General features: G+C 42.9%; 2 protein-coding genes across 2 annotated transcripts; one reads left to right on the top strand and one right to left on the bottom strand.

The window, feature by feature from the left end:
- Positions 1 to 47: 47 nt before the first annotated feature.
- On the top strand, positions 48 to 5,802 carry LOC134623493 (basic helix-loop-helix ARNT-like protein 1; the record flags this gene model as incomplete). The annotated part of the gene is made up of 3 exons (XM_063468607.1): positions 48 to 141; positions 1,346 to 1,439; positions 1,521 to 5,802. Coding segments are annotated over 3 exons (346 nt in total), but the record flags the coding sequence as incomplete, so codon positions are not given.
- A 1,128-nt stretch (positions 5,803 to 6,930) lies between these two features.
- LOC134623494 (BTB/POZ domain-containing protein 10-like) lies at positions 6,931 to 26,921 on the bottom strand. The gene is made up of 8 exons (XM_063468608.1): positions 26,616 to 26,921; positions 20,667 to 20,914; positions 20,277 to 20,580; positions 19,864 to 19,966; positions 16,627 to 16,747; positions 13,143 to 13,340; positions 12,706 to 12,816; positions 6,931 to 8,750 (listed from the first exon to the last, which is right to left on the bottom strand). The coding sequence occupies exons 1-8, from the start codon at positions 26,741 to 26,743 to the stop codon at positions 8,293 to 8,295; spliced, it is 1,671 nt and encodes a 556-aa protein (XP_063324678.1). The 5' UTR covers positions 26,744 to 26,921; the 3' UTR covers positions 6,931 to 8,292.
- Between the last annotated feature and the right edge of the window lie 564 nt (positions 26,922 to 27,485).

Genomic DNA, 27,485 nt, shown 5'->3' with positions numbered 1-27,485 from the left:
GCCTAGATCTGTTTCAGAAACACTGCTGTTATTTTTCTCCCTATCAGGATTCGAGGCTCCTCCCCCTCCAGCTGTGGCTCCAGCCCTCTGAATATTACCAGCACACCTCCACCCGACACCTGCTCCCCAGGGGGCAAGAAGGTAACACACACACACACCTAATTGACCTGAAAGCAGTTTAATTTGTGTGCTTCTCTGTGACCGTGCACTGTGGTGAGGGCCACGTGCTCAGGGTTCCTGCAGGACATTTAAAAAAAATCTTCATATATCTGTAAATAAAACATGAAAAATAAAGTCTTTAGATGTCCTTTATTTTGAGATGGTGTCTTTAAAAGTCACTACTAATAAAATAATTCTGTAAATCACTTGCTCGGTATTGTCATCTCTCTGTTGTCATGCACATTTATTTATTTTAGGATAAAATTAAACAGTTTGACCCTCCAGGGCAGGGATGTCAAACTCCTTTTACAATGTGGGTCAAATACAGACTCTGACTTTGAGTGAGCTGAATCAGTGAAACTACACGATAAATGTCTGTGATGGTTCTTAGTCATCCAGGTCATCGTAGTCTGAGTTTCTTGAAGATGATTCACTTCTCGGATGAGAGGTGAAACATCTTCAAGAAGCTCCTTAGACTACACGATAAATGTATATAATTACAGAAAACGTTCTGGCAGTTCTTTGCCCAGGCTGTCCTGTAATTGTAAAATATAACATTTTTGTTAATTCAGAGAAAATTTCCTGTGTACTTAATGTAAAAATCGTAATTTTATATAGTAAATACGGAAAAAACAGGAACTTTATGTCATTTAAGTGTTTATCTATTACCAAATTACTTTGCCGTATGAAGTAATTAATCGGGGTTCTTTATCATTAGGAGAAGTTGTAAAACTTATGAAAAACAGTTAAAACTGCAAATCTATGCGCTCCTTCACATTTTTCAGAGCCATCCAGTGGGCTGGAGTCTTTCAGAGGCCAACTCTGGGCCCCGGGCTTCATGTTTGACACCACTGCTCTAGCTCCTGCACTACCCTAACAGAATAACTGTCCTCATCTCTACTTTAGACATAATTGTATTGTTGAAACACCAAACTCGTCTGGTCTAATCTTAGCATTTATAGTGCAGGAACTTCATGGGTCTGTCTAAAACCTGAAAAAAATGCCCCTAAAGCAAACCCAGAAGAGCAAAATGTACAAAATTATTTTATCCTGTTTTAATCATGATAAAAATGCTGCTTGTACCAGTTTAACAAGTTCATGCTTCCACGAACCTCAGCGTTCGCTCTCACTGACCAAGTTCAATGTTTTTACATTGAACTGATGTTTACTCATGTCACCTCTGCAGATTCAGAACGGAGGGACGCCCGAGCTGCCCAGCACGGGGCTGCTTCCTGGACCCGACTCTGTTGGCTACCCCTACTCCAACCAGTCCATCATGAGTAAGTCACTGAGTAAATCTGTCATTTTATGATTATGTCCTGTTCATCAGTCATCTTCTTAACAAGTTGCTCTCTGTAAAGGTGACAACTCCCACCTGAGCATAGACATCATGGATGAGCCCGGTTCCAGCAGCCCCAGCAACGACGAGGCAGCCATGGCTGTCATTATGTCCTTGCTGGAGGCGGACGCTGGCCTCGGGGGGCCCGTCGACTTCAGCGACCTACCCTGGCCGTTGTGAGGAAGCTGGGAGGGACGAGCCGGAGCTGCTGACGTGGGGTCGACGTCTGGTTGCCACGTTTTCCAACCTGTGTGCATGACGGCACCGCAAAAATGCTCATCTTAACAGAAAAAGGAAGAAAAAAGGAAAAAAAAAACGCTCTGTAGATACAGAAGAGATCCTCTCTCTTTAGGTGTCCATCAGACTGGATGGCCGTTAGGTTTCACCCCCAAGTTTTTAGTTCATCATTCCCTGCAGGTGGAGCTGAGATCCTGTTAAGATGCAAATTTTTCCAGTGCTGGTTTTCTAACGTTGCCACGGTGAGAAACCTTTTCTCAAACAACGGCGGTGCTGACATGTCGATGCTCCTTCACTCTCTACCCCATCAACCCAAATTAACAGAAGGCCCCCCCCCAAGACACTCGAGACAGTGGCAGAAGTTTAATGGTGTTGTGTTGGGTGGTGAGCCCCCTGTCTCTGAGGTTTCCCTGTAGGATACTGTACAAGCACGAGGACGTGAACACACAACAGAAGATACTCAGAGGACCTTTATTCCCAAAATTCCACTACCAGGTGTATCTCACGTATTTAAATTCTTCTTTCTTTTTGTAAAGACTGAATTGTTTTGGAAGGCACCGCCCAGCTGCTGTTTCCAGAGTTTACGCAAACTTTTACTCCAAGCTGCTCATCCTCGTCTGTTTCCTCAGAAATACCGAACTTCTCAGTTTCCTTCTGTGTTCACTCAAACAGCCTGCAAGGCTTCTGAGAGAGGCATTAGGATGCTAGAAAAAAAAAAAGGCGAAAGCGCTGGAATTGAGGGGGGGTTGTTGGGTTGAGGATCCCTGTGCGTGTGCCTGTATGTGTGTTGAGAAACAGACCAGTAAGGTTTAAAAGGTTGGCCTGTGTGGCCTTGCTTATAAATCAAACTGATCTTTTTACTATTTTACTGTCATTTTCTAGTGAATGCGGACATGCTTCCCATACGGAAGGAGGAGGAATAAGTTGAAACATTGCAAATATAATAAAAATCCCAGCAGTAAGCGAGACGGGTGTGCAGGAGCTCCGTTAGGTCGGGGGTCGTGCGTTCCCTGCGTCACATGTTCCCGTCTTTTTAAAAGGCGCTGGTGAAATAAAGCCGGCGATTAGAACAGCCTCGGGATCGTGGATAGATTTAACAGAGTGACTAAACACAGCCACGGGTCTAAACTCTCACACACCTACCAAGGACCAAACGCCACACGGCTGCAGTAATAACACGACGTAATCGATGGTACTGCCACTGTCTTCTTGCGCATGAACATGAAAGATCAAAAAATGCAGAATAAAAGCAGACAGTGGCTGCAGTGGTTTTAATACTCTGGTTCTTATTTTAGAACTTAATCTTTCTCTTCAGCCCACAGAGCGGTTCTTCCTCATACCAATCCAAATGCTCTCTGCAGGTAGACGGGCGTGGACGCAGTGTAGTGTAGATTCTCCACGGATGAGTCCATGTGGTCACAGAGAACAGGCAGGCGAGCAGACATCCACACAGATCCTCACACTCACTGATGACAAAGCCTCGAAAGTCCGTTTGGTTCGTAATTTGTGACAAATTTGCATCACTCAGACTCGAGCAGACTCCAGAATCTTTTTTTTTTTCCAGCGTCATCTCTACTGAGTTCCTAGCTCACCTGCTGCACTTGCAGTTTTAAATCTTCGCATTATTGGCAAGTGATGCTTTATTAACAAACGTTAAGCTTTTTCCTTTCACCACTGAAGCTTTTTAAATGACTGGTGCTCAGTAGTGATCTTAAGTCCAAACTACAGAAGTCATCTATTTAAAAAAAAAAAAAAAAGTGCCAAATCTTTTATTTGCGTTAAGTTTCTCCCCAAAGAAGAAAGAGGAGGAAAAAACCCAACCGATCCAAGACCCAAACCTTGAGAGAACGTCGGCAGTGTCTGTAGCTCGACATGCTGCCAGGCATCAATACGAAAGGTGAAAGAGAGAGTGCTGCATGAGAGTCAAGCTCAGTCCTTAATCAGCTTAGCCAACTGAAAATCTCCAATCTGTTGTAAACCTTTTGATTTCTATTGGACCAAAAAGGCTAAAAAGTGTAAATCTACTCTCATCATTCATTATTTCAAAAACAAGGCCTATAAACACGGGTGCGACTCCACTGAACCTAAATCCCCTCTGAGTACCGAGCAGCACAGTCCCACAGGGAGAGACCCATAAACCAGCTCTGAATATAAGACAGTCTTGGTGCATAGGTTGACCTACAATGCTGGAATCTTTCAAAGGAATAATAAAAAAAAAAGACCATCAGTGAAGATCTGCTGCTCCTCGTGGACGGCCTCCTGCTCGTTTATCTCTGGTGGGCTTCTGAGTGCTTGCAGCGAGCGCTCTGCAGGAGAGAAGCGAACAGCTGGAGTGAAGCTCTGACAGCTGTCAGAACAAAGAACGAGGCTTTAATGGGGGGGGGGTTAATTGAGTCCGGTGGGAGCAGCAGCTGTATGGGCGGGCACACTCAGTGTGCTCGACAGCAAACCAGGACTGTTCAAGTGCTCCTCCATGAGGAAATGTTCTTCACTGCCATTTTATTGACAATGCGGGAGGCGACACGGTGTCAGCCTGCTCACATACAAACCTATAAGCTTGGGTTACAGGGTCTCCACCTGCTCACCCCCTCACTGATCCTTCAGCTTCTCAGTCTTGTGTTGAACTGTGTTCTCAGCAGAGGGGACTGGATGTACTCTTTGGGCTTTACTTTACACCCCCCACAGAAGGATCCACCCCCTTTTTTAACCAGCCTGGGTGGGGCTAAAAGAAGCTGAAAAACAAAAAAACCTCTGAGTTGATTTATTTGCAGACTTGCCATACGTGGATTTGACTGTAGTTACTCTTAAATTTGGTCTTTTTTTTTTCTTTTTTTTTGCCCGTTTCACCCAACTGTTAATTCAAACTACCTTACTAACTGCTGGTGAACAAAGAGGACTTTGTAACGAAGATGGAGCTCACCAACATCTCTAATCACTTCCTGCAACAGTTTCTGGGGGTCACGAGAGATTTTTAGTAGCCTTTTTTTCCCTCAATGATGAAGATGATCCCTAATTTGACCTCTTCACCTCTCTGCTGTCACAGCCCCGGGCCTTTGTGTTGTCAGATAAATTAGAGGCGGACATGACAAAAACCAAAAGAAGCAAAGACACAATCAGATTTGCCTTTTAACTTTCTGAAATCTATTTTGGAAACAAAAAAAAAATCAAATTAGATGATTGGAAATATTTTTTTAATGGCGCTGCATTATAAATACATTATGAAGGCTCCGGTTTGCAGTCGCAGAGATAAAGCCTGGATTTGAGTCTGAAAGACGAAATCCCAGAGATGTATTTAAACAAAGTAAATAAATAAAAAACACAGAAACAAAATAAGTTTTCTTCATCGCTCTATTTGCAAAGCATAAACAAAATAAAACTGTGTTCTTGTGTATGACATGAAAAAGGTCTTTAAAGGGCTGATGTATAACTTCTCAGCTTCTCACCATGACCAGCACCTTCTTATACAAACACAAGGCTTCCTGTCAAACTTAGCCCCGCCCACATCAGAAGTGTTCTAACACTTGAGGAAAACACTTTTTCATGATGGGTTTTCTGTTTTTAACTTTCAAAGAAAATACATGTGAGACACAAGCTGGGCTAATACAAGTCACCTGTTTTATTTCCACGTGGGCAGACAATGTTAACATCGACCAACTGTGGCTGAAAACAAAGCAGCTTTTAAAAGAAATCCTTATTTGAGGAGGCTGAATGCTGCAAGCGTGGCAGCTGCAGCACCAGCTGCTGTTTGGACCTCAGCCGCTTAAGTATAAGCCGGGCTCAGACTCCGCCTCCGCCGTCCTCCTCCAACCAGGCAGCAGCTGGCAAGGTCCCCTCTGTATCTGTTCTAGTGGGTTTATTTCTGTTTTAAGTGTTTCTACTCTACACACTACAATAAAGTGTTCTCCTTGTTGATATCTCCCTGCCCCACCTGACGATAATGTATCAAATCTTTAAATATTATCATGTTAAGAGTATACTTTATGCAAATATATATGAGTATGATGAGTGTATTGTATGTATCAGCAGTGAAATATTTTTCAAATAAAATTATTTGTTTCTGTCATCGAGGATTCGCCTGTGTTTACAGTCGCTTGCTGGGTTCATTCACAACTCTCAGCCAATCGGTGAAGGCCGCTGGTATTTTTATATGGTGTTGCCATCCAGCTCGGGCAGAATCTGCAACAGAGAAATGCTGCTACTGCTGCTTCTCCACCGCCACAGGCAGCTGAATAGAGCTGAGCGGTTAAAGCACACTTCAGCAGGACAAAGAGCTTGTAGGTTAACCCGAGAGGTTCGTCGTGGTTTGCTTCCCGCGGCCCTGTAAAGTTGCTCAAAGCATGAGCAGACACTCTGGACGTACATTAATCATGGTTCCAGTGGAAGCAGCGTATCTATATTTGATCTGTCCAGCCGAGGTTGGGTCGTTTTCCTGCTACTGAGCATTTCTTTCATCCTCTGCCAAAGCTTCACAAAACCTCAGATGCCGCTTTAAAAATTGAAAGTAAAGCTTCTTCTTGAGACTCTGCGTGTTATGAGAAGGCATCTGAATTTTAATATTTCAAAACTTTCAGTGCTGCTGCATCTGGAGGGATGTCTTCTAAAGCTGAGTCACTGCACGCCGATCACATCTGCAGGCTTCAAACATCACTAATCACACCGCAGCCTGGAAGCAGTGTGCAGCGCCAAGACCTGGACGTAAAGCTGTTATAACAGCAGAAGGCTTCAGCAGGCAGGCTTGCATTCAAATGACACAATGTTTGACTTATTAATGAGTGATTAACATGTAAACAGCCAGTGTTGGAAACATCTGAGGTGGAGATTTTAATCACCATAAGCACCTTAGAGGTTCAAGAGGACTCATTTTCTGCCATGTATATACCAAGTCCATCCCTTTATGACCACAGTGTAGCTTTCTTATAACGGCTGCTTCCAGCAGGATGACACACCATGTCACCACACAAAGCTCAAATCGTCTCAAACTGGTTTGTTGAATATGAAAGAGAGTTCTTTACTCCAAAGTCCTTCAGTGATGAGATCTCGGACCAATAGAGCACCTTTGGGATGTGGTGGAGCAGGAGACTGACAGTATAAATCTGCAGCAGCTGCATGATGCTTACCTAGATCTTTCCTAGACCTCATTAATTCTGAGACATGAAGAAAACAGCTTAAATAAGAAAGCAATTGTGATTCTTGAAGGTGTTGTAAATAGCATTTATTTAAAAAAACAAACCAAAAAACGTGTTCAGCATCTTTTCTGACATCCTGTGTGCTCGCAGCAGTGATGATGGATCTGTGCAGAGTTTCAGAGCACCTCGGTCAAGACTCAGGAGTGGAGCAGAAAATAAACAAGACTTAAACTAAGACCTAACTTATCAGAGGGGTGTACTGCAAAACGAAAATCAGTCTTCAGTTAACAGGTGATGATCATATAATCTGATCCGGAGCAAATTCAGAGTTTTGGTTTAAAATCTGTTGCAAGTGGCATATTTCTATTTGCAGAGCATACCATCAAGTCCCGCCGTAAAGCTACAGCTCTGCAAACTGTGCATGACACAGTTAGTTTCATAGCTCTGATATCCAGCTGTCCAAATAAACAGCAGCACATCGAGCATGCCGAGTTCTAATTTATTAATCCACAGCAGTGTTGCCTTCTGCTGTTTTATTTATATTACTTATATACACACACTATTTATCCCCTCTTTATAATATCTCAGAGTGAGATAAATGGCACTCGATCAGATTTGTGAGGAAGAAGTGTAAAAAGCCACATCAAACACCTGGTTTTATGGAAGCGTGCAGAACATCTGTGTTGACAGAGAAAACTTATAACCACCATTATTACCGTCATCTCTGGGATACTGGGGTTTTAATTACTGTCGAATCAGCTAACTCAAAGAAGGTCTGGCAATGCTGAACCCGCTCTGTAGTGCACCCCTCTGAAGTAAACACATGTATGTTGTGTGAAACGTTGCGACACAAGAAAAAGAGTCCATCTTCACATCAAATTATTGCCCCCCCACAGAAATATGCAGAGGCACTGAAATCCACTTTCCCAGTGAGGTACAGTATTCTACAATACACACACACACAGCACTCAGCATTCACACATGTAAAACAGATCTTTCCTCACGTGTACACAAAGGTCCACTAAACTCTCCTTTGGTTGACAAATAAAAGAGTAAACAGAGCTGGGAGGGGAGGTTTGCTGATGTGCTTCTAGTTCTCATTCATTCGGACGCCGTGTGGACTGAAAGCAGCTGCAGCAGAGGTGCAACACAAGGCAAACTGGTGTTTTGCCACTCAGGAGGAAGAGGTGGTGGTGGAGGAGACACTGGAAAAGTCTGTGCTCACACTGAAAGCAACACGCTGCTTAAATTCTACAACTTTGTGTGCTTGCTGGCTGCTAAAGGCCAATCAGACGTGTGTGTGCTTCATTAGGTGGCAACATGTGTGCAGCTGTGATGAGAATGCGAGAAGCCTTGTTGGTGAAGGTGAAAGCACTTGTTGCTGGAGGTGTGAACACAGAGGTGGAGGGGGGGAGTGTGTAGCAAACCGTCTCATGCAGAGGGTGACGGCATGTCGGGGTCCGGCTCGTAGCGGTAAGTGGCCTGAGTCTGGCTGCCGCTGCTGTGCTGCTGCTGCTGGTTGCTGTGTGCGGCCGGGCTCGAGCCGTCCTGAGCCTGCTGGTTCAGGCCCTCGTAGGCCTGTGCTGGCTGGGGGGCTGCACTGCTCTCAGACGCCGGCCCCAGCACCACCTGCTGGGGGAGAGTGTCCAGCTCGTCCACCTGCGGCCCGGGAGGGTGCATGACCACCAGTTGGTCCTGCGGAATGTCTGCGGCCGCCGCTGCCAGGTTGGTGGTCGACTTGGACTTGACGCACTGAAAGTCCACGTGCCGACTCTTGCCTTCCTCCTTCTCCCAGGACATCCTGATGAAGGGGCGCTGCACGTAGTTGTAGATGACTTCCGGACGGCCTCCAGGGCGTCGCTTCACCTTCTCTTTGTAGGTCGGGTATCCTGGGAAGGAAGGAACAATATGTAATCAGGACAAAACAAGCTCCAGTGGAGCTGGGTTGCAAAATAGCTTGCAGACAGATACGCATTAACAGCATCTATTGGTTGGAGGATGAGGAGAAACAACTACTCACTAAAGGTGCGAGTGCACACAAGTTAATGACATACTGTTATTGGTATAAAACCATCATGGGTAGCCTCCTCCAGCAGTCTGAGCTTAGAGCAGTGTAACTAAGGGAGGATTCAGAGTCACCCGATCCAGCCCCAACTATGTTTTATCAAAAAGTTAAGTTTTAAGCCAAATCTTAAAAGTAGAGAGGCTGTCTGCCTCCCGAATCCAAACTAAGCAGCTGAACTATAACTAATGACTCTGTGAAATTCACCATTTGACTCAAACACTGTTTGAGTTAATATAATATGATGGGAAAATAAACCAACAAGACTCTGCTGATGGCATCAAACTAACCTATATTTTACAAAAAAAATTCAACTTGGATATTGTTAATTACTGATAATTGAAAAAATGTGGGATGTGTGGCCCTGATTCTTTTCGAGCTTCAGCTTTGAGACATGCCAGAAAAAAGTGTTACTTGGCTTCACACATAGAGGCGAGTGTTACTGAGAGTTTTAGCATGAAGCTAGAGCTTGCATTTAACATTTTCCTAAAAGTCATGTAATGAAAGCCACATTTACAGGCATTTTACTGTTGTTGTGGAAATTCTTGCCTCAGATTCAGCCTTTTAGATTTTAACAACCTGTTAAACAACATCATTTACTGTGTGTAGTGTGGGTAAAAACGTCCCTCTGCAGGCCCGCAGGAAAGCTCCCGTTTGTTCCTGTGAAACTGTTTCCATGACCTACAACTGTTTTTCCTTCCAGGTTTGCTGTTGTGTTTTTTAGCTTGGTAAATAGAGTGATTCTTACATAGCGCACCTTCCTCTAAGCTTTTAGTGCTTCCTAGCTAACATTTACAGTGGCTTGCAAAAGTATTCGGCCCCCTTGAACTTTTCCACATTTTGTCACATTACAGCCACAAACATGAATCAATTTTATTGGAATTCCACGTGAAAGACCAATACAAAGTGGTGTACACGTGGGAAGTGGAATGAAAATCATACATGATTCCAAACATTTTTTACAAACAAATAACTGCAAAGTGGGGTGTGCGTAATTATTCAGCCCCCTGAGTCAATACTTTGTAGAACCACCTTTTGCTGCAATTCCAGCTGCCAGTCTTTTAGGGTATGTCTCTACCAGCTTTGCACATCTAGAGACTGAAATCCTTGCCCATTCTCCTTTGCAAAACAGCTCCAGCTCAGTCAGATTAGATGGACAGCGTTTGTGAACAGCAGTTTTCAGATCTTGCCACAGATTCTCGATTGGATTTAGATCTGGACTTTGACTGGGCCATTCTAACACATGGATATGTTTTGTTTTAAACCATTCCATTGTTGCCCTGGCTTTATGTTTAGGGTCGTTGTCCTGCTGGAAGGTGAACCTCCGCCCCAGTCTCAAGTCTTTTGCAGACTCCAAGAGGTTTTCTTCCAAGATTGCCCTGTATTTGGCTCCATCCATCTTCCCATCAACTCTGACCAGCTTCCCTGTCCCTGCTGAAGAGAAGCACCCCCAGAGCATGATGCTGCCACCACCATATTTGACAGTGGGGATGGTGTGTTCAGAGTGATGTGCAGTGTTAGTTTTCCGCCACACATAGTGTTTTGCATTTTGGCCAAAAAGTTCCATTTTGGTCTCATCTGACCAGAGCACCTTCTTCCACATGTTTGCTGTGTCCCCCACATGGCTTGTGGCAAACTGCAAACGGGACTTCTTATGGTTTTCTGTTAACAATGGCTTTCTTCTTGCTACTCTTCCATAAAGGCCAACTTTGTGCAGTGCACGACTAATAGTTGTCCTATGGACAGATTCCCCCACCTGAGCTGTAGATCTCTGCAGCTCGTCCAGAGTCACCATGGGCCTCTTGGCTGCATTTCTGATCAGCGCTCTCCTTGTTCGGCCTGTGAGTTTAGGTGGACGGCCTTGTCTTGGTAGGTTTACAGTTGTGCCATACTCCTTCCATTTCTGAATGATGGCTTGAACAGTGCTCCGTGGGATGTTCAAGGCTTGGGAAATCTTTTTGTAGCCTAAGCCTGCTTTAAATTTCTCAATAACTTTATCCCTGACCTGTCTGGTGTGTTCTTTGGACTTCATGGTGTTGTTGCTCCCAATATTCTCTTAGACAACCTCTGAGGCCGTCACAGAGCAGCTGTATTTGTACTGACATTAGATTACACACAGGTGCACTCTATTTAGTCATTAGCACTCAACAGGCAACATCTATGGGCAACTGACTGCACTCAGACCAAAGGGGGCTGAATAATTACGCACACCCCACTTTGCAGTTATTTGTTTGTAAAAAATGTTTGGTATAATGTATGATTTTCGTTCCACTTCTCACGTGTACACCACTTTGTATTGGTCTTTCACGTGGAATTCCAATAATATTGATTCATGTTTGTGGCTGTAATGTGACAAAATGTGGAAAAGTTCAAGGGGGCCGAATACTTTTGCAAGCCACTGTATACTCCAAGGGATGCATCGGAGAGCAACTTCCTCCTGAACTACAGGAGGCAGAGCAGGCATAACAAGCCCTCATGACAAGTACTGTAATGTGAGCTGAAGTACTCTGCAGACATTTATGCTGCTTATGACGATTAGATAGCAGTCCATCATAAAGCATCATCAAGAAGGTGACTGATGTTTCCTAAATGAATTCATTCCATCCTCTCCTCACACAGACATGACCTCACCAAGTCACTTGTATTAGGAGACGGTAGACACCAATGTGGTCTAAACATAGAGAAGAACTAGGACAAGAGCTCACCAATTTAATTTTATTTTGAAACTCAAGGGAAACAAGTATAGGGTGAAAAATACTGGGCCCATCATAGGCCCCTGAGGAACTCCACTGCTAACTTGTTTGTTTATAGAACCTGTCATGTGATGATAAAAAGTTGTGATCAAGGTGGAAAAACTGAGGTCACTTATTAGCAATGATTCTGGCACTGAACTAGAAGATGAGCCTGGAATCCTGTAAGTGCATTTGGGGAACATTTCCAAGGGTCACAGCACCGTGTGGGGCTATGTTGTTCTTGTGCCTTGGGTTCCAGCGATCTGTCACAAAGCAGACTGAACATCCAACGTGCCAAACCTAGTTTGTGACTTTATGTCTCAGACATACTGGTACAGTTTTACTATTGAAACGTTGAATATCCTGAGATATCTATAGCTCAGAGTTATAGAAAAAAGTGATCATGCAGAACAAAAATGGGGGGGTCAGGGTGGAACTTTTTTCAGACTTAATTCATTTTCATCCATCCATCATCGATCAGTTATCCAGGTCTGGGTCGTGGGAGCAGCAGCCTGATAAGACAAGCCTAGACTTCCCTCAACTCTTCCAGCTCCTTCCAACTCCTCCACCTGGGGTAGTAACTCGTCCCTGACCTGGAGTGGGCACTCCACCCTTTTCCAGCTGTGAACCACAGCCTCGGACTTGGACGTGCTGATTCTCATTCCCGTTGCTTCAAACTCGGCCACGACCGCTCCAGTGCAAGCCGGAGGTCGCCAACCGATGAAGCCAACAGAACCGCATCACTGATTGAGTTAAATTACCTAAAGGATTCTAAGCTGCTGCACTTGATGATACATCTGTGATGGTTTTAGTCTTGGTTGCCACTGGGAGCTAAAGGCTGAGCAGAGCTGTGCCTGTGCCAGCCTGGCTATGAAAAAAAAGCAGTCTGTAGGAAGCTGATAAGGACTCTTTGTGACATCATCTTTGAAAGCAATTACTTTTACAAAATATTTTACATCGGCTACCTTTAGACATTCAAGGACCAGACTGCATTTGAAGACAAAAACTATTCTGAAAGCCACCAATAACAAAAAGCCCTTTTTGGTGTACCTTCAATTCCCAGTCGGATCTTTTTCAGTCCTCTGTCCTTCAGCACCGACTTGGCCACGTCTCTGTTCTCGATGTACTTGAAGAAGCGGTAAAGTTTGGTGCTGTAGATGACTGCGGAAGACAAGAGATACATTCAAAATCGAACTAATGTGAAGTCAGAGCATTAAAATATGAAGCAAAACCCACAACTCTCCGAATGCACGACTTTCCTGCCCTATCTGAGACATTTAAAAGGTAAACAAGAAAAAGCCACACAAACAGAAAGTAAGCGGGAGCTGCAGGAAGTGTTCGTGCCACTGTGGCCTGCTTTCACACACCGAGGTACCTTAACCTGGTTTCTGTAAAGTGGAGCACGGCCTCCATCAGATTACTGTCACCCAGTTATGAGGCTAACAAACCAGATCAGTGGAGCAGCTGGGTTCACTATGAAATCTTACTCTGCGAGTACTCCTCTCCCATCTGCGGTGGGTACTCTTCGTCCCAGTCCACCACATCGTCGTCAGTCAGCACCACCACGTGACACTCCCTCTCTCCGCTCTGGGCGCTGGCCACCATCAGCGGCAGCACCATCTCCTCCAGGTAACACTCAAACTGACGCCGGGCTCCGTCGTTGGACAGCTCGTGCATGAGGGCGCCTGAGGACGAACAGACCAGACGTCATTGTGGACAGAAAGCAGAAGCCAGAAACGATACTGAGCTGTAATTCTTGCTCTAATAAGCAATCAAAGCAAGTAGAAGACTTTAATTACTCCACATGAACGACTATCTGTATCAAACTTGTTATTGTATTGGATTAATAATAGAAACAGTCGAGACACTCAGATAATCCTGAATAGAAGCATATGGAAGAGCCTTTTAACTGTGGGTTGTTTTTTTAATCAAATTTGACTAACAGTTCTGAAAATGCAGTTTGTGTCCACAGAAGTTATTTCTAAAGAAGACTAGAAGCTTTAGGTGGTGGTGGAGGCACCACATGATTCAACCTTTAGCAGGAATAATATCATACTGTTCACGGTAATACCGGTATAATGTTCAGCAACGATAAGAAAATGAAATATCGCGATAGAATATGGGTAAAACGCGCATGCGCAGTGCCTTTGTTTTCATTAGCACATGGCGGCAACGGAGAATGAGAAAGGAGAAAGCGGATCGTTGAATGAAACGGATGAACCAGAACTGGTTTGTAAAAATGCTGCAACTTCAGTGGTGTGGAACTGGTTTAGCTTTCGTCCATCAGATACACAACAAAGCACTATTTTTGGTAGAGCGTGCTAGCGGGCCGTCGTTATTACCGTGTTTTTTGGAAAATACGGCACACTTAAAATCAATCCTTTGATTTTTCTGAAAATAGACAGTGCCCCTTATAATCCCGTGTGCCTTATGTATGAATTCTGGTTGTGTTTACTGACCTCTAAACAATTTTATGTCGTACACGGCGCTCGCAAATCTGTCAAATGTTTCAGTACGACTTTGCTAAGCTACGAACCCGCACCGCTTGATGGATTGTCGGAGCATTACGGCTATCGTAGGCAGGCGCCTCGCGGAGTGATACGTACTGTGCTTCAACATAATATTACCGTATTGTGTGTGTATAACCTCTTTTTAAGTTTTGTGGATATTATACATGGTTATGCTGAGGATATGTCGTCCGATTTCCACTGGAAATGCCTTTTGGTTAAACTGTCAGCGAGGAATTTGCATTTGCACTTTTACATTTTTATACAACTTTAATGCACATAAAAAACAGCTGCTTGTTTAAGTGAAAATACATTATTAGTGCAAAAAAACCCATCAAAGTTGTGGAGTTGTAAAGTAATTTGTCTAGTGTCAGTTATATCGTTATCGCAAATTTTCAAATGTATATCGTGATAAATATTTTTGGTCATATCGCCCTGCTCTAATTTGAAGTAATCGTTCATTGAATGTCTTTATCAGTCTCTCAGAGTGTTCTGGAGGAATTGTGGCTCACTCTTCGTTACAATGCTGCTTCAGTTCATTGAGGTTTGCGGGCATTTGTTTACGCACGGCTTTCTTAAGGTTCCACCGCAAGCTTTAGCTCTCAGACAGATGCCCTCACATTTGACTCTAAAATACGCCTCAGTGTGGCTGCAAAACAGGCCCAAAGCATAGACCTCCAACGCTGTGCTGCGAGTTGATACGAGATGTTTGTGCTGATATGCCGTGTTTGATTTTCACCACATGTGGCACGGTGCATTAATGCTGAACATCTCAACTTTGGTGTCGTCGCTTTGAAGGAGATTGTTCCAGAAGAGGTTTGCTCAGATGCAACTTTATCTAAACTGTGCAGCCCTTTGTTTTCAGAGAGGAGAGGCTTTTCCTAACAACCTTTCCTTGTTCATTCATTTTTATTATACTGTCATGAACTTTAACATTTAACATGCTAACTGAGGCTTGTAGAGTCTGAGCTCTTGGGATTTTTGCAGTTTCTCTAAGCATTGCGCCATCTGACCTTGGGATGAATTTCCTGTGGCATCCACTCCTGGGAAGAACTGCAACTGTCCTGAATGTTTTCCACTTGCGGATAATCTTTCTCAGTGTATAACGGTGGACTTTGAAATCATTAGAAATGGCCTTATAACCTTTCCCAGACTGACATCATGGCAGCAACAGTTGCTGTTCTAAGATCTTTGATGATGATTTTAAACTTCTAACTTTTCAAAAGTGCTCACACTTGCTGATGGTCAGTTAATCAAGTGCATTTGATTAGCAGCACCTGGCTGCTGCTTACCTTCTTAATTAACTAATTAAGTCTCTCTCAGACTGCGGGCTTACTTGTGGATCCTAGGGTGTATACAAGTAGAATGGGAGGCAGAGCCGTCAGCTTTCTTTTGTGGAACCAGCTCCCAGTTTGGATTCAAGAGACAGGCACCTTCTTTACTTTTAATCAAAACTTTCCTTTTTGATAAAGTATACCGTCAGGGCTGGATCGGGTGTCCCCTTTCACTCACCATGTGTTCATGCACCACTTTGCATTTAATCATTAGTTATTATTAATCTCTGACTCTTCCTCCCCCTCGCGCCAACCAATCATCTTGTCATGTGTTGTTGCTCACCTGTGGTTGTATTTACTTAATGTTTATTAAGATTTAAGGTTTATTAATTAATAATTGTAAGCTGTACTGTGACACAAAAGATAAATATCAGCCAGTGACATCGGTAAATGTAATCTTATTTGCCAGTATCACTGAACAGGGTATTCTGATACTGAGCTGATATATCAGTACATCCCTGGTGTTTCTACCTGGAACAGCAATCAATTGAAATCAGAGACATGCTGACTGAAAAAAAGAACTCTAAAAAGTAGAATAAAAAAAATCCCATCCTGTTGTGGATTAATTAAATTTACCAGCTTTGGCTTGTTATGTGCCTGCATAACAAGCACTGAATCTCACAGCTAATCATGACCTACTTAGAGCTCAGCATAGAGCAGCAGCAAGCTGCGCGCTGAAGCCACTCCTCCCACACACTCAGACACACAAACAAGAGGCACAGCCATGCACAACGACAACAACAACAAACGTCCATCACACGTAGCATTGTCACAAACCAGTACAATGTAGCTGTGCAATAAATTTAAGCAAACAATGTTATTTCAGCTACAGAGATGTGATATGCTCTTTCTTTTTCTCAATACATCAATCGCATAATCTGCTCCACATTTAACTGATGGCTTCAGTAAAGGACAATGAGCAATATCCAGCCTGTTAGTGTGAAATTATTGCTTTCCTCTTCCTGAAGTAACTGCCTGTACCCATGCAACATGCAGAGACGTGTACTTTTTCCTATTAAAAAACAAAAGAAGTAAAAAACCAACACACTCACCAAACTGTGCACTGACAGAAGGAGGAACTACATCAGTGTGCATGCAGTAAATCAACAGCTAGCCGTTTAGATACTCACTGAGGTCTCTGCACTTGATGGTGCTGTAGTTGAAGGAGATACAGAGGTAGTCACATGCCTCCCTCAGCTCGGGAATGGAAACGCCGTCAGGGCAGCGGATTATCCCCGACTTGTAGTAATCCTGCCATTTTCAGCGGCGCAATCGCACACATAAACGGACGGAGCGGTGGATGTTCATGCACGCACAGGAGCAAGGGAGAAAAAACAAGGCGCCATTATTAATGCTGCTGCTGCTGAGAGAGAGAGAGCGAGAGAGCGAAAGAGAGGATGAGGAGTGGGGGGAGGGATGGAGAGCGAGCGAGCGAGCGAGTGGAGATGAAAGTAAAAAGCAACGTCACAGAGGAGAGAGAGAGAGGCTTAGAGGAGAAAGGGTGAAGGGTGATGAAAGTAAAAGCTTCCGACGTCAGCCTCCCTCCCTGCCCCACTTTCCATCCTCTGTCTGTCCCTGTGCACCCTCACGGTGGCTGTTACCCAGGAGACTTTCTACTGATGGGGAGAAAAAGAAAGAGAGGAGACACTCGGGGCACACAGGACAGAAAGTTCTGGCACATCTCATTTCCTGCTCTGCCTCATGTCTCCTTGTGTAATTCCCACAGACATGCAGGCTTTTGCCAAAATCCATTATACCACGACCACAATCGAGCAGCTTTTCGCCTGTTGTTACTAATGCTCTCCCAAAGAGAAGAGGCAAACACATAACATTTTACACCTGCCACAAACACTTTTGGAAGCGGATAACTTGGACGGCTTTCAGAATATTTCCTCTCCTCAGGCTGCTGTTGTGCTAATGATTATTTTGCTATGAACAGATGAAATCAGCATTAATGAACAAGCATGTTCACTGCGGTCTGTGCACTGGGTGCTCTTTCAGCTGGACAGTAAATAGTCCAGGAAAAAGAAGCAGCAGTATGCTGTAATACATACCAAACATTTCAAACCACAACTGTATTCATATCTGTGCATAACAGTCTTTACATTATCTCACATTTTCACCATCAGTTCCTCTTTCCGTTGTACTCTCAGATAAAAACATGTAGCGTGACACCTGCAGTTTTTTCCCCCTCTGTAAAAAGCTCCACTAACATAAAAGTTGCCTTTACGGCCTTACAAGACACTTTTACTCGATCCAGCAAACCAGACAGTCCTGCAGCCTCTGGGTCAGATTCACCTTTTAAAGCTGGCCAAGTTTCTTTCAGAAGGGATCTTTGTTTTCAGCTTGTTCGCACAGTATTAGCATTATAAGCCAGCTTCTCCCATCAAAGCATGCCCCGAGGGGCTGTGGGTTCTCGACGTGTTGAGTGCTTTTGCAATAGTTTGTACTGACAGGGTTTTTTTCATGTTGGGGGTTAGTTGTCAATTGGTGCATACAAGAAAATCCTACCTCCCGCTCCTTCTTTATCAGTTTTGCTTTTAATTACGGCCGTCGACATGTCACGCTGTAATAATTCTCCCCTTCAATTTTCTTTTAGCAGAAAAGAATTTAAGGGTATAAAATCTGACTTGATAAATACCTAAAAACTGATATGGTCATATCAGGTGATGGAGAGAAACTGTGCTCTTTGTTTGCCACTTTTGTGCCATCAATTAGAAAAAAACCTGCCTATCAGCTCGTCATCGTGTTATTTTTGAACACTTAGCCACTGCAAAACTTTTATGACAAAAGCAGATAAATGAGGGACAGTGACACCGGTAAATGTCACCTTATTTACTAGTTGGTTAGCAGCTGATACGCGACAAGACACTTGGCTGATGTATTTTTGCATCCTCACTGTAAGTACTCTGCTGCACCTGGCACAATTTAAATTCTGCAGTATTTAATTAAAGTGATTCTTTCTTTCTTCGGGCATAACAAATGACAAAAGAGTAATAATCTATGTTAGAGGAAAGAGCAGGAAGCATTTAGTTCCTCTCTCTACATTTAACTGCAGTGCCTCAACTTTAATATGTATTAGACGTCTTTAGACGGCACAAACTGACATTTTAGTGATACTATAACTCACCTAGTACAGCTGCACATAGGACTTTCACATGAATCTACCTCTGAGTGTGAGCGTGTTACATGGTGATGGGCTACAGAATGAAGAAGCAGACAGCAAGTGTGGGGACTAAAGTGCATGGTGTGGTATTGTGCTGGTAGTTTATAGGTGCAGTGTGTGAAAAATACATGGAACAAGCAGTAATATGGTAATATTCTTGTTCATGTATGTGGTGACTATAAAAATCATAATATACAAAGAAATTCTTTGTAGTGAAGTGGAGTGTTAAAACAGATGAAAATGTCCACTATGGCGATTTTTAATGCTTCTCATCTGCTCCTTCTTCTTCTTCTACTCTACTCTCTACTGTTCAAGTCAATTTTAAGCCAACCAGCATTCTACCTGTGGATAAAGTCTCTGCTGTCAGGCCACCCGCTTCTAGCATTTTGGAGGACTGAATATCTCCGTCACACAATCCCTCTCTAAAAGGGACACAAATGTAGGACCATAAATAATTCGCAAGAGTTGCTGAATTGCAGCAAAAGCCCCCAAAATCTTAACAAGACTATACCAGGATAGGTGGATATGACTGAACTGCACTGCAATGTACGGGTGCTTCTATTTAGCCCACATCATATGAACAGATGGAAGAAGAGCTTCAATTTTAAATAAACTCACATCAGCTTGTTATCCTCTGCAACCCACTAGAATATGCCAGCATGTGGCTGGATGCAAAAGAAGCAAAGTCTGACTGTATCTATAGGATCCCACCAGAAACAGACACTTTACTGAGACTGCAAATATTCTCAGCAGATATACGACCCCAACTTTCCTCAATGAGCACTGCTTCTTAGAATAAAAAGAGCTGATGTTGTGTCTTTAGGATACAACATCAGCTTGTTTGAGGTACTTTGCTGCTTCTGTAATTGCAATCCCTGTGTGGGTAACTACATATTTATTTTAGGACCTATGATAACCATAATAAATGAGAGTTTAAAAACTTTTTTGATCATGCAAATAATCCAACGTTTTCAGAGAGGTTCTGGGCCCTGAACACAGGATGGAAAAAAAGAGAGAGAAAGGTTATAAAAAAGAATGAATATGCCGAAATAATTATACAACGGAGAAGACACTCATTGGGTCTGTGGTTAATAGAGGGGAAATGGAAAAGTCTGAGACAAAGTCAGGGAAAGAAATGACAGTGAAGCGAACACTAATGAGAGGATTACACAGAAAGTGACCGACACACATCCTTTCTCACCAGGATGGCTCTGAAGACAGTGGAGCTGATACCATCTGCCACCTCAAACTCTCCTTTTTCATTGGGCCGAGTGAAATTGTTGTCCCGTCCAGAACCGAACATCCTGAAAATACACGGCAGGTTTTTTTTAACGACTGCAAACAACAGCTGAACAGATAAATGACCATCTATCTGTACTGCACGCTTTGTGTTCACTAAAATGCATAAGCTGCTGATGATATACCTGGCCTGTGTTATCTCTATGCAGTCATAATTTAACAGAGAACTTTTTTTTCTTTGCCTGTGGTCTGATTTTCAGAGTGACTACCTCAATACTTATTTTTGTTGGTAAAAAAATAAAACTTAAAGTTCTCAAATACAACAAGAGAAAAAGCATTTTGGCTAATGTGCTCTGATGTGGTCTGGACAATTACCTGCCCAGCATGGTGTTAGGCTGAGCTGTGAAAATAGCAGGATCCACCACAAATCGTGTGTTGTCCACAATGAGAGTTACTCTTTCTCCCAGTCTCAGCCCACTGCGATGTCCTTCTTTACTGCTCAGGTCATAGATGTAGATCATATCAGAGGATCCTTGGCTCAAAGTTTTGGAGTGGTGGTCACCTCCAGGAGCAGCCAGGGAACGAGGTATGTGTCCTACGTGGGAATGGGGAAGAGAAACCCTGGGTGGACGTGGGCTGGAGGACCTGGATGATGAGCCTCCTTCGCCACGTTCACGGTCTATGGATGGAGAAATGTGGACGGTTAATGCAGAGAATATTTGGCCTGCTTTTACCATCTACAACAAGCACCTTTATCCTCCTCACCGTGCTGCCGAGTGGGAGAAGTAACATTCCTGATGCAAGGCGTCAACTGGCTCTCTCCCCGCTCATGGGAGGAGTCGCGTGAACGATCGCTGGAGCGCCGCCGCTGCTGTTCCCGGTAATGTTCTGCTCCTCCTCCTCTTTCTCTCGCACCGCCACTGGCACCGCCCCCATACAGATTCATGGTCCTGACCTCCGGCCGCTGCTGGTGCTGGTGGTTGCAGTCCAACGCTGACACACCACACTGCTCACTTGTGAAGAGATGGGAGGAAATCACAATGATGAACATCTCGTAAAGTTTGATTATTAAATAAATAAATAGTAATAGGATGCAGTAGACTAAAACTAGAGAAGATTAACAGAGTTTTTTAAAGAACACTTGATGCCTCCTACAGTTATACAGATCAGGTCAACTAGCTACAGCTGTGTAAGGTACATAAAACCCTGCAGTGCTTTTAATATGAAATGGATGCAGAACATGTCGAGTTATGCGCTAATAGTGTAATGCTGTAACATGTAAACGACAGAGAAAGTGCATCAACACAAAGACTGACTCGTACACTAATTAACCAGGTGAGATTAGACCTCGAGTCCTGACTCTAATATAAGCCAGTTTCAGATTAAGACCTACGACCTTCTCCAGGTGAAGCCAATAAATGCCCACATACTTTTAGACTAATTAAGGCTATTATTGTTTGGCTCCGTATATTTATCTCTATCACTTGTGTGGCTTTTATATACATAAAAACAGTATAATCATGCATTTCTTTACTGTCTTATGGAAATCCATCATGATTGCAAAGATTAAACAGGTTTTTTTAATTTAATGAGAGCAACTGCCAAATACTGGTTCTCATAAATTAAGAGTGGAATCAATACAAGTCAGAAATTGCATTACTTTGTTTGTCCGCTGCAATGATGACCTTCATCTGCCCTTCTCATTTATTCCTTAATATTTAGAGCAACTAGCATCATTTCATTAGAGCAAAATGGAAAATATAAGAAGATTTGGTATTAATTATTAGGTCGCAAAACTTTAAAGCATACCAATCTCTAAAACATTTATCCCATATATATACATATATTAAGCGTTTCGTTAACTGTGTCCGTAGCTCTAGAAAAACACCTCATATCTGACAGCTTCTCATCGTCTTATACTTCATAGAGCTGAACAGTGAGTAGATAATCGAGCAACTCCATAAAGGTTTTTATATTTAAAGCATCACTTTAGAAACTCATTCAAAGCAGCCATTCAGGTTTGATGTGGTCAAAGCTTCGAGTCCAAGTGGGACGGCACTAATGATCGCACAGAAACCCAAACTACTGATGCGTGACTTCATGGAGCAGCGAGGCACATTACTCTGTGCGTCGATTGCATCCTCTCTAGACTCATTCACACTGTCGTGCAGAAATCGCTCGAGGAGCAAAAGAGTCGTTTTTACATGCCGAGCCGCGGGACGAGAAAAGTCTGCAGTCAACTCGCGTGAACCCCAACAGGCCCTAAGTGCTGCAGAAACACGACTGCACCAAACTGTGAGCACCACCGACCTCAGCCTTCAGCTACAGGCACACACTACATCAGCATCAATTAGAGGGTGTATCCATGTGAAACAATCTGTGTGAGCGGAACTCACTTGGCTACAGGACAACAAAGAGAAATCGTCTCGATTGTTTTTTTGCTCCACAAGCTGGTTTTTCACAGATTTTTGACAGTTAGGTAACGACCGCTCCACCTTGCTTCGGAGTGAGCGATGCTTCCTTGAGTGTTTTTTTCCGGAGACAGACAAGCTGCCCTGAGAGAGCTCTTACAATATCTGCCCTCCATTTCAGAAAGGAGTTAAACACACAAGCTCCTGCGTGCATTAATGCACTCAAGAAATGCAGAAACAGGCACGCACACTCAAGCAAAAAGCAACTCGCTTCCATTATTGGCTTCAGGCTTTCATTTTTTAAGACTGAAAGACGTTAAACTACATGACAAATACCAAATGTAAAGCGTATACTTTTACATATATAGATGCTCATATTAAAACACTGACAAAGTTTCAAAAAGGTCACCATAGGTACAAAACAATCCCCAGGAGCCCAAAGCTCAGGTTCAGATTGTTCTAAACACTGTTTCAGACATTTTATCTGCTCGTGAATCTTTGTGATGTCACAGAGCAGGGATTTCTCACTCTATCATGATAATCATGCAAAGCTACTATATGAGCTGGACACTAGCTTAACAGGTCCCCTTCAACCAGATCTTAGAGATGTGAACATCGATTTTCTCCACATTCTTCCCCCACAAATACTAAAATTCAGATGCTGTCAGTACATTCTAATAAGATGAAACTTTTTTATTTTTAACCCAGGATCAACAAATATGGATTCGTTTGAACTGTGAATCATTCAAAGCTGCCTTAGGAGATTCCCAAAATAAAAAGATGGAGCTAAAATGAGCTTACACAGAATAAAGGTACAGTACACTGAAGTCATATAATGTAGTTACAAGCAGACGAGTTTAAATAAACAATATCAACAGTGAACAGATAAAGTTCGGGACATGATGAACAGGGAACATAAAATCTGCTTGGATAGCTGTGTGAGAATTATATCACTGCATTTACTATTAACACAGGTCTGTACCAAACGGTTAATGACAGTATTGATTAATCTGACTCAATTATTTATTTGTTTGAAAGAAAACTTGAAAAAGGACTATAAAATACACGAATGTCTTTAACCTAATAACAGTCCAGAACCTAAAGGTTGACAAATCACTGAATTGTACAAAAATTTAACCAAACAGTTACTAAACTCTTATAATGTGTCAAGTTTTACTTGACAATGATTTTAACAATTAATCTACTATAATTGGCTACCTGATGCTGCTCAATTTTAATTTCGGGAGGTGGAAAACAAAAAACAAGAAGCCACATATGTCACCTGTTACAAACGTACTGTACTACCAAAGGTTCTGATAATTTAATCATTATTTAGTTATTACTGATCGATAACTCTGTTAGATGTGTTGATGAATGCACCCATTATAGATCCACTGCGACAGTACAGCTGGCTCTTTGATCAATAGCACTGAGCTTATAAGGCAGGAACAAATCCAGCTCTCAGTAATGAAGAGAGCTGGGTCTCCCGAGAGGAGTCGCTGTGAAATATGATGATGACCGTCTACTGGAGGTGATATCATCAGAAAGACATAAAATGGAAGAAACAGGCTGACTTCTTCCATAAAAAAGACAAGGTCCTGTAAAAGTGGCTTCAACTCTGACAATGACAACACATATAACTTGTTACATTAACATACACTAAAAAGCGTCTGGTCTGGATTTCTAACATGTCTTCTGTTCAGTCTTTTCAATTTGAACATGATCATCGAGGAGGACAACATTTAGGGCATCACTCAAACTGTACATCAAAATAAAGATGATAACAGAGAAGAGGTGAGAGTGTCTACTTATAGTAACTAGCATCCACTGCCACAATATGGGACACTTTTATTTAGGATGTGCATGTGTTTGAACATTCAAATAATCATTATTCTTAAATGAAATTATTTGTGGGAACATTTTTTCACTCTTGATATGACATAACACACTACAACCATGAAAAGGGTGCAGTAAAGCACAAAAAAAAGGAAAAAGAAAGCTAATTTTGGAATAAATGTACAGTAGTGACCAAATATCAACAGTATTTTTGCTATTAAAACCCATCCAAACTTTACATTACAATAGTTTTGATTTATAGTCACAGGCAGCAGTACTTCAATATCTGTGCTTTATTTGGTTTTAGTCTTTGTGTAAAACAAAACAAACAACAGCATTTGTGGTGTGAGCTCTTTTAGTCGAGTGAATGCATCACATACACCAGGAGAGAAATCCATCTTTTGGAAGTTTTCTCCACAGGAAAGCTGTGAATAGTAACGTCTCTTGCCTCGTTTCCTTTCCACCTGAAATTACAACCTTTAAAAAGTGCACTGTGGCATTTCTGGATACTTTGTATACCCCAGACTGTTAGATATAGCAACTCTATAACTATAACTCGGGAGTGCCACCAGGGATTTGTCATCAACCCAGAGTGGAGGACTGCACACTCCAAGTACTGTCGCCCTTTGGATGGTTTTATATACATCTAGGATAATTAAAATAATGACAGCACTTTGTGTTTTTAACAAGATACTAAGTGAGGAAAATCGCTGGGGTTTATTATAGAACCAAGGGTTAAGTAAGCTGTTCAATAACACAGCAGAACTGAACTTTATTTCTCTGCACCATGCCCACTAAACAGGTTTTGCATGTTTTGGCAGAGCCTCAAAGGCTGGTAATTAGAAAAGGCTCCCTGGGTGCCGGCTGAGATCTCAGCGTGCCGGACAGCCGGCTTGCTGCTGCTGGTCAGACGGGTTGACCGGCTGGCTGACAGACTGATTGAGTGGTTAATTGGTTAACTGTCTGGCTGGGTCAGCGGGAGGGTAGACCATAATGTCAGAAGACAAGCAAACTGATAAATAAAATTAAAAAAAAGAATTCTCTGCAAAAGCAATGCAGCGACAGTACATCACCATGAATTGCCTCTATGGCGATTCAAGGTCATTTATTCATTTTACCTGACGGCAACCCATCAGTCTTGTGCAGCAAAAAGCTCAAGTGTTTGCACACAAATTTCTACAAATTTAGCGTGTTTTTTTTTTAAAGCCATGCACATGGAGATAGTTAACTTCTCAAGCAGGGTAACCTCTCAGACAAAAATGAATAATAATTTCCGTATTAATACAGAGCTGCAGACTCCGCCAGTGTCCTTGAAGGGAAGGGTCACCATAGTAGCTGAGCAAAAGGAGAAACAGGTGCACACACACACAAAAACACCAATGTCTGCTTCAGGTTCAGTGTCTTCAGGTGAACTGTACGACAGGCGCACACACAAAGCGGGCACTGACCATCGCTGAAATGTGAAAAACACCATTATTCACACAGAGAGCAGCAGCCCGGCCCGTTATCTAACACAGCATACCTCGACTGATGACACGGTCATTAATAATGAAGTCTCCTTTTCAAAAACACCACAGTTAAGAGTTCTGGCAAGATGTGGCTGATTATGTAATATATGTATTTACACCAGTGCCTGACACAGCATGAATCTCCAATGGGATTCTAATGCTTGGCCGAAATGGGAAATTAAGAATAAAAGCGGGTCTTGCAGCCAAACAGGCTGCCAGCCAGCAGCCACACCAGCAGAGTGGAGGGAACAAAGGAACTGAGAAGGCAATACTTCACTCAGGGCAGGCAGATCCTCTCATCTTTCACATGGCAATGCAAGTCTACAGAAGCCACGATTTCACACAGACAGGGCTAACATTTCACTTGTCTAATTTCCTGCTACTGGACACCCCTCCCTCCCCCCTCCCATACCACTATTTCTACTTTCTTATTAATCTCAAGAGGTACATTGGTTCTGTGTGTGCAGTTTTAACGCAAGTCAGCAACCCATCTAAGACACAGTAAGACAGGCAACGATGCATGGCGTCCTGGCAGTCTATTAAAAGCATGAGGTGAGAGCCCCAAGTGGTGAGGGTCCAATCTATTATTTAGGGGCAGCTGACACTACTGATGGGCGAAGGCAGGGAAACTGCCCTGTACAAAATAAATCCAACAAAAGGACAATGAATTAAAAAGGCATAAAAATGGGAATTACCATTGATAACAAGGATATAAATGCCACCCCTTGCCCAGGATGAGTGGATGTGAGACTACCATAAATATCATTATATCATCACACACTCCCTGAGTACCACAGAGTCCCATCAAGGATAACCCTCCTGTCACTGCTCTTCCTTTTTGGACCACTATTATAATTCTTTTCATGACAGTGAGGCATACCGAGAGCAGAGCACTAACACATGTAACACAATGACAGAGCTGAAAAGCCTCGGTGCTTTGAAAGCCGACGTGCACCTACCGCTCGGTATCAGAGGGCCAAGTGAAGACAAAGCAGCAGGGAACGAGCTGCGGGATGACAGCGGCACAAAAGCCTTGCGCTCCTCCAAACAAAGCGGGCTTGCCGGCAGCTTCAGCATCCTCGCTCATTACTTTCCAACTTCATCAGCATCGTTTCAAACGCACACACTCAGGCCAGACTTAACTCGCTGGTTTAAAAAATAAAAACACCAATAAAAATCCACCAAAAGCGTTTAACGTGTCTGGATGGCGAGGGGGGGAAGACTCGCTCGGGCTAGTCATTCAGAGTCACCGGAGGGACCTTAAACTGTGAATGGCCGCGTGCTTCGCTGAATCAGAGCGGTGCTGCCTTCACGTGATCCTCGTAAGTTGCCACTTCTCAGGGCTCCGTGTATTTTTTTGTTGTTTGGTTTGCTTTTAAGTCGTTCTTTCTTTGCACACAACAATTATAACGATTTATTTGTTTGACATTATATCGTAAAGAAAATTTACCCTGGCTTATCCAGAAGGTTACTGAACTTTAAAAATTATTTTCAAAACTGTGATATTATCTAATAAAACGGAAATCCTCCAGTTTCCCATTCCTCATAAATATATTTGAAAAACCGCAAATGAGATTAATTCTTCAAATTTCATAGGCTCTGGATCCTAGTTTGATGGAGATGAAATGCAGCGATAACACAGCCTCTTTTACACTTAACCCTTCGCATGAAATAAAAATACATTAATACGCATTTTTTTTTTTTGCCTTCAACAACTTCCAGTTTGAAGTGACTGAAGAACAAACAGGATGAATTCCTGGATAACAATATCATTAGCAGAATCTCCCTCACTGTGCTGAATGCTGAACTACTGAAACAGCAGAAACCCT

This window comes from Pelmatolapia mariae, unplaced genomic scaffold (genome assembly GCF_036321145.2).
Source record: "Pelmatolapia mariae isolate MD_Pm_ZW unplaced genomic scaffold, Pm_UMD_F_2 NODE_ptg000687l+_length_27485_cov_1, whole genome shotgun sequence".
Taxonomy (NCBI): Eukaryota; Metazoa; Chordata; class Actinopteri; order Cichliformes; family Cichlidae; genus Pelmatolapia; species Pelmatolapia mariae.
This window is presented reverse-complemented; position numbering and strand designations above follow the sequence as displayed.

Coding starts and splice junctions, on each gene's coding strand:
- LOC134623494 (XM_063468608.1), bottom strand. CDS start 26,743: ATGAGCGAGGATGCTGAAGCTGCCGGCAAGCCCGCTTTGTTTGGAGGA. Junction 16,748..19,863: donor CTGTCTTCAGAGCCATCCTG/GTGAGAAAGGAT, acceptor TGAAAATGGCAG/GATTACTACAAGTCGGGGAT. Junction 8,751..12,705: donor GATCCGACTGGGAATTGAAG/GTACACCAAAAA, acceptor CTTCCTTCCCAG/GATACCCGACCTACAAAGAG.